At 32.6% G+C, this 11,801-nt stretch overlaps 1 protein-coding gene across 2 annotated transcripts; it reads left to right on the forward strand.

Moving 5' to 3' along the window:
• Positions 1–5,641: 5,641 nt before the first annotated feature.
• Positions 5,642–9,527, forward strand: LOC109165387 (glycoprotein 3-alpha-L-fucosyltransferase A-like). Of its 2 annotated transcripts, XR_002051540.1 has the most exons (8): positions 5,642–6,024; positions 6,145–6,308; positions 6,523–6,764; positions 7,570–7,674; positions 8,050–8,206; positions 8,345–8,572; positions 8,955–9,396; positions 9,510–9,527. XR_002051540.1 is itself a non-coding variant. In XM_019314117.1 (7 exons), the coding sequence occupies exons 1-7, from the start codon at positions 5,644–5,646 to the stop codon at positions 9,208–9,210; spliced, it is 1,533 nt and encodes a 510-aa protein (XP_019169662.1). In that variant the 5' UTR covers positions 5,642–5,643; the 3' UTR covers positions 9,211–9,407. The 2 variants fall into 2 exon arrangements, 1 of the variants encoding a protein (XP_019169662.1); XM_019314117.1 differs by lacking the exon at positions 9,510–9,527 and having other exon boundaries at positions 8,955–9,407.
• The last annotated feature ends 2,274 nt before the right edge of the window (positions 9,528–11,801 follow it).

Here is an 11,801-nt window from a genome sequence, read left to right on the forward strand (position 1 = left end):
TTAACTTTTGCTCGTCTGATGGTGTTGTTATTAGTAATGTTCAGGGTTAATATTCAAAATGGTCATTGACTATAGTGGTTTTTCTCAATTCGTCCTATGGTGATTTAATGTAGTCTTAAATTTTTGTGTTTTTACTCAATTTAATCATCTATTTATTATTCCGTCAAATTAGTATTAAATAAATAGACAATTTAGTGTCTCAATATTAGCTTCTCTCTATGAATTATTCCCAGGTAAATCAAATTTTATATTCACAAGTTTGAAAGTAATTTTGGAAGTAATTTGTAAAAGAAATAAGGATTTCGCACTTCACATGTCTAGGAGTAAAAAGATGTCAATATTGAAATTACTGAATTGTTCCTCTATTTAACACCAAATGAACGAAATAACAAGCAGAGAACTAAATTGAACAAAAACACAAAAGTCTGAGACTACATTAAATCACCAAAGTCAAGAAAAATCATTATAGTCGGAAATCATTTTGAAAGAAAAATCATTATAGTAGGAAATCATTTTGGATATTTACTCTAGTGGTCAGAGAAAGAGAGAGGGGGATTAATTGGTTTTAGATATGGACCATGTGGTGTTGGTATGGGAATAGTTATGCTGTGCATCTGTATGCACCATGCATGGTGCATACAGATGCAAAAACGACGTCGTTTTATTAAAACGCGCGTCTCCTCTTTAAAAAAAAAATTCAGGTTTGATTCCTAGTAACAACATTATTTTGTTCATTCATTATGGAATTTTAGTTCATGGATTATGGAATTATAGTTCATCGATTCTGGAATTATAGTTCATCGATTCTGAAATTTTAGTTCATAGATTCTGGAATTTTAGTTCATTCATTCTGAAAATTTTAGTTCATAGATTAGATTATGGAATTATAGTTCATCAATTATGGAATTATAGTTCATCGATTATGGAATTATAGTTCATCGATTATGGAATTATAATTCATCGATTATGGAATTATAGTTTCGAACCTAATTTTTTTTTTTAAGGGGGGACGCGCGTTTTATAAAAACGACGTCGTTTTTTCATCTGTATGCACCATGCTTGGTGCATACGGATGCACAGCATAATTTGCCGTTGGTATGGTGTATAGCTTTGTGACAAAACTATTGGTAATATATTAAGCTTCCCCTTTAAGTTGACAATACATCATAACTCTCTGGCGGCATAATGTGCTCGATGTATAATTTTTCGTTGTGTTAAGTTTTCTTATTTAACAAGATGAATTGTTTCAATTTGGATTTTGGACCACTCTCTATATTGACTATTGGATTGGACCACAAGTCATTAGTTAGAAATCTACTATACTAATAAGAGCCCGTATAGTAAGACCCCAAGAGAGTTAGGCCTATAATGGGTAGAAAAAATGACGGTCACAGATTTTAATCAAATGTATGGCTCAGATTGATTAAAAGATTGATTAGATTTAAATTTTACACTAAAATTTTCTAAAATACCCACACACCGTTACTAATTCTGTTAAAATTTTAAGAATTGTCGTTAGTTCACTGTTAACTTATTCATTGATTTCAATAAAAAAGGTCTTAGGTTCGAACCTCATCCCAATCAAAGTTGGCATAATTAGTACTCTATTTTACTCTTATTAAATTATATAAATAATAATTTAGTAGTTACAACGAAAAATAATATATATGCATTTCTTTAATTTAGAATTATGTGTTCACAATGTCTTTATTCAAAAAAAAAATTATTCATTATCAATAAATTAAATAAGAGAAATAATTTTATTAGTTATATTGTCTTTATTTTTCTTCAATATAAAAATTCTTTATATTCAAATTTATTAATTGATTATATTCGCTACATTATCCTTACAATGTCTTTATTCAGTGAAAAAAATTATTAATTATCAATAAATTAATTAAAAGAAATATTTTCATTAGTTATATTGTCTTTATTTTTTTCAAATGTAAAAATTTTTACATTCAAATTCATCAATTGATTATATTCACTACATTATCTATTATCTTTTTTGTGCACTATTTTTCTAATTAAATATCAAAGTTATAATACAAAATAATGCTATATATTTATTTACCAAGTATTTCATTAATACCATGAAAAAATTAAAAAAAATATAATTAATAAAGCCAACCATATTAACTACTTGAGACATTCAAAAAAATATTAACTACTTGAGAGATTTTGTGACAAAGAGAGTATTCAAATCACACAACAAATTGAAGTGAGAACTGCCTCGCAATGTCCTTGTTTGACAATCAGCAGTTAACGGATTATACTAGCGGATTTGACCAGCGAATTTATTTAATTATTAACATTGGTTAGAAAAAATGACCGCCAAATTATTAAATCAAATGAATGGTTCATATTGTTCAGGTTTTAAATTTTTTTCTTTTAAGATTTTATAATTTATCCTTAATTATATGATTATCCATTTAACTTTTCCGTTAATTCACCGTTAGTCTAATTCTAATATTAAAGTCTAATATAGAATTATAACTACATCATTAATTTAATTCTAATATTAAAGTCTTAATAGAACTTGACCACAAATCCTAATGTCGGAATCTCCTCAAACAATATTAGTATATATTTAATATTTTATGCCCTAATTTTTATTTGTTTTTCCTTATGTCCCATATTTGGTTTCAACCATACCTATACAATTATTTTATTGACAATTATAATCAATCTTGACTATATTATCTTGCATTTGTAAACTTAGAATTACCTATTTAACCCGCACGGGCTTAGCTCAATGGTTTAGTGGGTAGTATTTGGGAGAAGAGACCAAGGTTTAATTTGAACCTCGGCAGCGGCAGTGCAGGAATTATGTCCAAAGTGGGCGGATTCCTTGTGCGTATCAGCATTTGGCCCTGTCTGCTGAACCATTGAGTCACCATGATTTTCAACTTCCCACAATGCTCTGTCGGGTCGGAGTGTGGGGGGCCCTTGGGGTTGGGGACTCAACCTTTGGGAGAAGAATTACCTATTTAAATACGCAAATTCAACCTTCAATTATCTATGCATGAACAATTTCAATATAATCCTGCCTTAATATACTTTAAAGTACTTATTTTAAAAAAAAAATTGAGCATTATCCAATCGCGCAATGCGCATAAAAAACTAGTTGTTAATATATACTCCGTATCGACAATTACAATCCTTTATATAATAAAGCTATATGGTTTGGGAAATAATTAATGTTACAATTAATGCCACAACATCCTTTATTATATATATATAAAAAAAAAAAAGCACAACATTTAAAAAATAAAATAGCTATATATTATATAATCATATAAAAAATATACTTTTGAAAAATAAAATAGCTATATATTATATAATCATATAAAAATGTATTCAATTAGAGTTTAAATTTATACATATAAAATTTGAAATTTGTTTTCCAAATGTAATTATCTTAGTTATTATTCGTATTGTGAAAATTATAATATAGATGAAATACAATTAAGAATAAATCAATGTAATTATGTAAATTCTCTCTATAAGTTTATTTGAATATGCACATAATTAGAGATTATATTAACCATACAAAATTATAATCTTAATTTTAATTTTAATTATAATTTTGTATTCTATAAAAATAATAAATACTTGACCAATGGAAGCTCAAAAATATTATTATATTATATAATTTAAAATATTTTAGTTTTTCTATTTTTTATTTATATTTATAATAAAATAAACTTTTTCCGTGCATCGCGCGGGTGAATTACTAGTTTTAATAAAAACTAATAAAATTAGACTTTTAACCGGAACAAAGAAAAATATTAGTATAAAATTGTCTATTTAAATAAATGATTGATATTATTTCTGTATAAATATTTTAAACTATTTTCCCAACATACTCTTAATTAGTAATAATTTTTCTCTTAAATGACCCTAAGCTCCGTTAATGTTTCTCCTAGGAGAAAGAAAGGGAAATGACATATTTTTTGGACCGAAAGAAAATTAGACCCCAAAGAGTCCTTCTTTACCACTTCTCTGACGACCGTGTGGTAAGGACGGCTTCATCGTCTAAATAAGTCAATGGAATTAACCTAGCTAAAATAACCCATCAGCCTCTGCCGACTACCGAACAGTTGTGGCGCGAAGGAAATCCGGCAGAATTGTCCTCTTCCGGCCTTCTTGTACGGTTAAAGGTGGCTTCTCATGGCCTTGATCGAAGTTCCAAGGTGCTTCGTCAAACATCTGTTGCTGCCTTTTTCATTCTTTAGCTTCAATCATTGTCATATCAATGTTCTAATAGAGGTATGTTGCTGAAGTTGGATTATGCAGTCAATTCATCTCACTATTTTCTTTCTTTAACAATTTATAGTTATCTTAATTCGATTTTATGGTACAAACAGGTAAAAGAATTCTAAAACTTGTGTCAGATGCTAAGAGAATTCGATTTTATAGCGTTGATGTCTATATCCATTGGTAGGGTTGAATGAATCGAGTTTTAATATAATTTGTTTACTTTTATTTGCATAATCCAAATGAATGAAAGTTATAGTTATATAATTGTCAACTTTAGTTAGTGGTTTATTTGTTTTTACTTTAGCTGTTTTTTTTTGAAAGTTACTGGTTTCATTACATTATAGTATGTAACGCCTCTATCAAGGCTTGAACTCATAATCTTCCAAATGGAAGTTCAACCCGGGTACCATTAGACCATATAGTCCTGGTGTTTTTACTCTAGTTATAATTTAGTTATTTTTAATTTCTTTATCTTTTATCAAAATATACGGAGTAAGAGATTTTAGCATTTTTCTCTCTCTCATTATTATATGACTATTTTAACCAATTAGGGACCGTTTGGTTCGCAGAATGTTAGATTATCTAGATTGTTGAGAATGTTAGATTACTGGGAATGTTAGATTCTTTTGTTTGGTTAAAATTGAGGAACGTAATATAATCACGTTTGGTTTAGGGTTATATATATATATATATATATATATATATATATATATATCCTTAACATATTTTCATATATTTTAATAAATATAAAAATTAAATAAAATAAATAAGATAACGGTGTCATATATAATTACATGATTTTAAAATATTAACTAAAATCTTGAACTTGAGAAACAAAATTATTTTATATGCTAACATAACGTAATAAAAAATATATAATATAATAATAATAATAATAATATAATAATAATAATAATAATAATAATAATAATAATATTAAGCTAACATAAAATATATATCTTTAAATAATTAGAATTAAAATGACAAAATTTATAAAATCTAAGGTTATCTTACATTACCTAACAAAATGAAGGGAATCACATTCCCTTTAAAATCCTATGTGGAGGGAGTGTTGCATTCCCTGTGAATGTTATATTCCCTCAGAGAATATGAACCAAACATAGGAATGTAAGCTCGAGAATGTCACATTCCCTTGGTTATGTAATATAACCTGAACCAAACGCCCCCTTAAGGAATATTAATTTAACAATATACATTGGACCTTGGTCTAATCGCGCAACGCCCGTGTGATAACTAGTATGTTTATAAAAATAAATAAATTGTAAATGTTGACATTTTAACTAAACATTAAGAAAAAAAAAAAAACGTAAGAAAAAAGAAAAAGAGGAGCAGAAAATAACAGTTGAGTTATGAGCAGTTATGAGGATTTCGAGAGTGGAGAATGGGCACAATGCAATCGGGTCACCCATATACTCCAGCGCCGCCAAGAAGAAGTGCTCGAATTGGCTGCCGATATTCGTAGCCTTTGTGTTTATAGCAGAGATAGCCTTTCTGGGTCGACTTGACGTGACCAACAATGTCGACCTGGTCAACTCGTGGGCTCACTCGTTTTACCAGTTCACCGCCACGCCCTGGTCATCCACCTCCGCCGACGGCGGCGGCGATGACCGTGGATACTCCGGGGCCCGCTATCGCCGCTTCGGATATGAGAGCTGCGAAGATTGGTTGGAGAGGGTGGACGCCGTGACTTATACGAGGAACTTCGACAAAGACCCTATTCTCGTCCCCGCCAATCCCCAGGTTCGATTCCTATGCGTGAACTTACACATTCCTCAGTTCATGTGCTATTATTGCAATTAATTTTGTTTCATTTTTATTTCTTGATCTATATATATCAAGTTTCTTTTGCTTACCCACTAGGAATTAGCATATTGTTCTGTGGGATGCATAGGTGAGGGCAATTCCGATAAACAGCTTGATGCAGTATTTGGATTGGTGACTAAAGCGCCTGATACAACTAGGGTGCTGCGATCAATGGAGTCATCAAAGTACTATTCTGATAATAACATTGCCAGTGCAAAAAGGTGGGTAAGAATATTGTCTTTTACTATCTTTTTTGGGTACCCGTAGCTACTACCTGAAGGTGTGCATTGCATTGAGTAAACCCCGCCTTGTGATCTTAATTGACAAAGGACCACAAGGAGGTAAACCAGTCTAGGTTGCCCATAGCTGATAGGATTGCCTTATACTATCTTGCTTTGCAGGAAAGTAAGTTTACTAACTTTTAGCATTTTATAGGAGGGGATATGATGTTGTTATGACAACGAGCCTCTCTTCAGATGTTCCTGTTGGGTATTTCTCTTGGGCTGAGTATGACCTAATGGCGCCATTGCAACCGAAAACAGAGAAGGCTTTGGCAGCTGCTTTCATTTCCAATTGTGGTGGACACAATTTCAGGTTGCCGGCGATTGAAGCACTTGTAAGCGCAAACATCAGTATTGATTCTTATGGCAGGTGCCATCATAACAAGGATGGAATTGGTTAGTAATATGATTGAGCTCAACTACGCCTTAGGGTCCGTTTGGACTTCTGGAAAATGACTTATTTTCCGGAAAACATTTTCCTTTCCTGTGTTTGGCTGCACAATGGAAAACTGTCTTTTTTGTGTTTGGTTCATTTTCCAGAAAATGAACCGGAAAATGAATAGAATGGTATACTTCAAACATTTACCAATAAAAATTGCACAACAGGCATAAACAAGGGGAAGCAGAACCAATTGGAAACCACTGGTTTCCGGCAGCCGGAAACGAGTGGCTTTGGTTTCCGGCTGCGGAAACCATATCTCTGGTTTCCGATGCGAAAACCAGAGTCACTGGTTTCCGGCTGAGGAAACCAGTGACGATCACCATTGTTGAAGGGGGAGGCAGAGCTGAAGCAGTAACGAAGGTGAAGCAGTGTCTAGTGAAGATGGAAAATGATTTCCTCCCAAAAAAAGGGGAAGTCAGTTTCTGTAAAAATGAGGTCATTTTCCATTGACCAGACCTCATTTTCCTTTGACCTCTCATTTTCCAGTCTAGCCAAACACCAGAAACCCGGAGAAATCATTTTCCGGGTTTCCAAACAGACCCTTAATCTCAAACTACTTAGGGCTGGCTACTTTGATTCTATTTCTTCATAGGAAGAGGTCACTATGATCACTAAAATTTGGAAATTCTGAAAGGACATTAAATTGCCTTGTAAGTACGAAGAAGTTGCTACTCACAAGTAGCTAAATGTTCTTATCTCCTTTGCAAATTCCATTGATGTGGTATTTTACGTGCAATCTTGTTTTCCAATATATTGCAGTGAACAAAGTGGAAGCACTGAAGCGTTACAAATTTAGCTTGGCTTTTGAAAATTCCAATGAGGAGGATTATGTGACAGAGAAGTTCTTCCAGTCTCTTGTTGCTGGTATTAAGCCTGATTATATTAACTATTTTCATTCTATCTACGTAAATTCTATTGACTGCTATATTTGAAAAACGTGAGATTTTTGTTATTGGCATAGTAGTTGGACATTGATTTATTTTATTTTATTTTACCCAGTCTCTTGTCGCTGGTATTAATCCTGATTATATGTATTCAGTTTTCAATTCTAAAAGTGCCGTGATTATAGTTCTTCATTCTTTGGCACTTGCAGTGTATATACATGTTTTTTTTAATGCATCTGTTGATCTTTTGGAAAGTGTATGTATATGTAGGGATTACTTTTTTATGGAGTATATGTTTTTTCAAAGATCAGGCTGGTAAACTGTTCTGATTAAGAGAAGTCAAAAAATTCTTCAGGTGCTATTCCTGTGGTAGTTGGTGCTCCGAACATCCAAGATTTTGCTCCTTCTCCAGGTTCAGTGTTACATATTAAAGAGCTATCAGATGCAGAAAAAGTTGCAAAGACCATGAAGTATCTTGATGAAAATCCCGGTGCATATAATCAGACACTTAGGTGAGGAATTGTTAATGAAATTACACCTTTCCACCAAGAACTCACATACAAATGCACTCTCTAGGGAGGAGGCAAATTTTTTATTTTTTCTATTTTTATATTCTTGGTTAAGGTAATAAGTTGGGTGATCATTCTTAGGTGGAAGTTTGAGGGTCCATCTGTTTCTTTCAAGGCTCTCATTGACATGGCAGCGGTTCATTCATCATGTCGGTTGTGCATTCATTTGGCAACAAGAATTCGAGAGAGAGAAGAGAAGAGCCCAACTTTTAGTAAGCGTCCCTGCAAATGTACCAGAGGTTCAGAAACTGTTTATCATGTATATGTACGCGAAAGAGGGAGGTTTGAGATGGAGTCCATTTTCTTGAGGTATGTTTATTTGTAAATTTTACTGTGCCTTAGACCTGCTCAATGGTGCATTTTCGTTTTTGAGTACTCTTCTAAGCTTCTTTTAACTCTGCATTTCATTTTAAAGTTCCCGTACATATATCAACTTTACATGAAGGGGTATTTCTCATTATGCTGCAAATCTTGTGGGCTGAAACCCTTAGAGATAATCTTTTCTTATGTTTTAAACTCACGATTGTACCGATTGAGTCATATAAACTTGTCACTGTCCACATAGACATCTCAAACGTGGATCTCCATGCAAATATGTTATATGCAAAGAGAGTGGTTGGTTAGCTCTTTTGGGATCTTCTCGAGTTAGTTCCCTTCATTCTGTTAACTTCCTTGATCGATCTTTTGACAGGTCTGGTAATTTGACAATGGAGGCCTTTGAATTTGCGGTTTCATTGAAGTTCAAGTCTCGAAAGCATGTTCCCATTTGGAAAGAAGAAAGACCCAAAATGATAAGGGGAGGGGAAGAGCTCACAATTTACAGAATATATCCTCTTGGAATGACTCAAAGACAAGCATTGTATAGTTTCAAATTTGAAGGGGATAATCAGTTTAGGGAACATATAGAAAGTAACTTGTGTGCTAAGTTTGAAGTCATTTTTGTATAGATTAGCTTCAAAATCTTCTGCCTCGCTCATGGCTGATCTACAAGGGAGAATAAACCATATTTTCCCCAAATCTTTCATATGCCATTGTAAAAACAACAGAGTTTTTTTTTTTTTTAGTAGCTCTTTCAACTATAACAATATTTTTACATTTTGTTCTTAACTTTGTTTAATCTTAATGTTTAAAAAGTGTTTTTTTTAGTACTATTGACTCTCTTACAATGTAGTATTTGTTTGAACCTATGACCTTCAAATTGGGAGGATTACAGTTATGTCGCTTGACCACAATTTTTTGGCAAAAGGTGTTCTATTTTTAGATTTGAAATGTTCGTAATTTGTAAAAAATTATTTTTATTACATTTGAGGGCATTTTGGAGTAAAAGTAAAATAAAATAAAAATCAATAAAAGAAAAATAAAAATATTACTATATCTGAGAGATAGAATAAATTCTAAGCCACATAAGTTTGCATCTTCCAATTCCATGAATTCAGATCATGATAATGATGTATGTTCACTTCACTACCTTATCCTTGAAGATGGAAAAAGTGAATCTTTCATCCCTTTAGGTGGGGTGGAGAGGGGGATTTGGGGGAAGGAATGAAAAATATATGGTTGATGAATTGAAGGATGGAATCTTTTCATTATCAACCGTATCTTCTAAAAATGGTATTGAATCTATTGATGTCTTAGTTTTCATAGAGTTGTATATTTTCTTAAGAATTGCACTCCAATTTCGAGAGTCCCTATTATCTCTTTCTTAGAGTTTTGTTGAAATATAAATAATAGAATGTGATTTAACAGTCGCTAAATTTTTTAAAATGTTTTCACATTAGCGCAACCAAAGTACGAAGCAGAGCTGTTAACTCAATTTTAGATTAATTAACTAGTTAAGTTGCATTTCGGACAAATTATACACTAAGATAGCTTGGGCAGATATGGGAAAATCCATTGTGGAATTCCATATATGTCACCAATAAGATTTTAGTTAGTTGGAGTGCTATTGGGTGCACAGGTGTTGGCATGGCAGATACCCATGTGTACGTAGTATATGAATTTGCTGCACATAAATGTAAGCTCTTTGGATGGGTGGTTGACAGTTGTTGGTTACTGGATAACCCACAACATTCTTTGAAATCTTTGTGTGAATTTGTGAATCCTTCAAATCGCATCTTTCTTAATGCCACATATATATCAAGTAGATGTTGATGTACACCCAACATTGCCTTTTTGTTTTATTTATATGAATAAAAGATCATGTGCTTACTTGCTTTTCCATACTACTACCTACAAAAACTAAATTTGTCGCTTGATAATTGACACATGTAACATGTTACCATTATCAATAAGTTGATTTCTAATTCAAAAGAAGTGGTCGAGTGAGTGGAATATAATTTTTGTACATAATAATTATAAGTTTGATTCTTGTTGGTTAATACTTTCTTGATCGAGTCTGTCGCACATGATCTTCTTAGTGGGGTTTACTTTTTATGCGTAGCCGGTGTGCACCTTCAGATAGTGATTGTATGATTTCTAGTGAGTGGATCATGACATAGTTTTAAGTTGAGCATATCTTTATTAAAGAAGAGTTGACAGAAAAAGGGACACTTAGAGCATCCTCAATAGTTGAGGTTTTTGAAAAGTTTTTGTATGTGTGATTAGGAAAGAGGTGATGAAAGGGAAGAGGAAAAAAAGAGCAAATCGGGGAAAAGAAAAACAAAAAAGCAGAGAGTCTTATGCCCCCCAAGGTGCGCAACGCGCGGGAATTGCACTCCTTTTTTCACGCAAGCCCCACATTTTTAGACAAAAAACCTTCACTCCTCCTACAAGAACCTCACCCCTTCTCTCTCTTCACACTCTCACCTCCACATCATCTTTCTTTTTCTCAAAAACCGTGACGAAGATGTCGGCCTGTAGGCTGTTTAGGACTTTTTACACCTTGTAGAAGGAGAAAGAGAAGGAAAAGAGCTAAGATTCAGCCTAAAACCACATTTGGGGATAGTCCTACATACATTGAGCTTATAGTTAATGATTGAATCATAAATATTAGTTTCTCATACTATACTAGAAGGCAACAAATGAGTAGATCATCTAATTATTAAGGTAGATAATCAAACTAGTAAAAGATGCAGTGTCACCTTAATTAGATCTTCTACAATAGATAAGAGCATTCTGCTATGACTATCTAAGAGTGGGCATTATGTAAATTTCATTCATGCGTAATACTTAACAAATTGCACAAGAGAGATAAATTCATTCAACCATATATCCTTAATTTTAGAGCAAAAACATCTTATTATTATTATTCTTAATTCTTATGGTAGTTTAACTTGTTCCGTCCGAGTTATGAATTGCACCAAAAAACAGCACGCTTTTGATAAGTGTCAAAATGAAACTTATCCAAATATGGAAAGTGATCACACTCAAAATTGAGCTTTGAAAATGGAAGAGTCGTGCCGTATTTGGGTGGCTGCGCTGCTGCGACATTTAAACAGATAACTAGAAGACAAAGCTTTCATTATTGTAACACCACATGATCCAAAATTATAAATTCCCTCCATTCTCTTCATCAAGTCATCAACATACACACTTATTA

This window comes from Ipomoea nil, unplaced genomic scaffold, assembly GCF_001879475.1.
Source record: "Ipomoea nil cultivar Tokyo-kokei standard unplaced genomic scaffold, Asagao_1.1 scaffold3069, whole genome shotgun sequence".
Lineage (NCBI taxonomy): Eukaryota > Viridiplantae > Streptophyta > Magnoliopsida > Solanales > Convolvulaceae > Ipomoea > Ipomoea nil.

What these genes read in the sequence shown, in the direction of transcription:
- LOC109165387 (XM_019314117.1), top strand. Translation starts at nt 5,644, where the DNA reads ATGAGGATTTCGAGAGTGGAGAATGGGCACAATGCAATCGGGTCACCC. An exon ending in TCATAACAAGGATGGAATTG is followed by an intron (nt 6,765 to 7,569) that starts GTTAGTAATATG and finishes AATATATTGCAG; the next exon opens with TGAACAAAGTGGAAGCACTG. An exon ending in GCATATAATCAGACACTTAG is followed by an intron (nt 8,207 to 8,344) that starts GTGAGGAATTGT and finishes GATCATTCTTAG; the next exon opens with GTGGAAGTTTGAGGGTCCAT.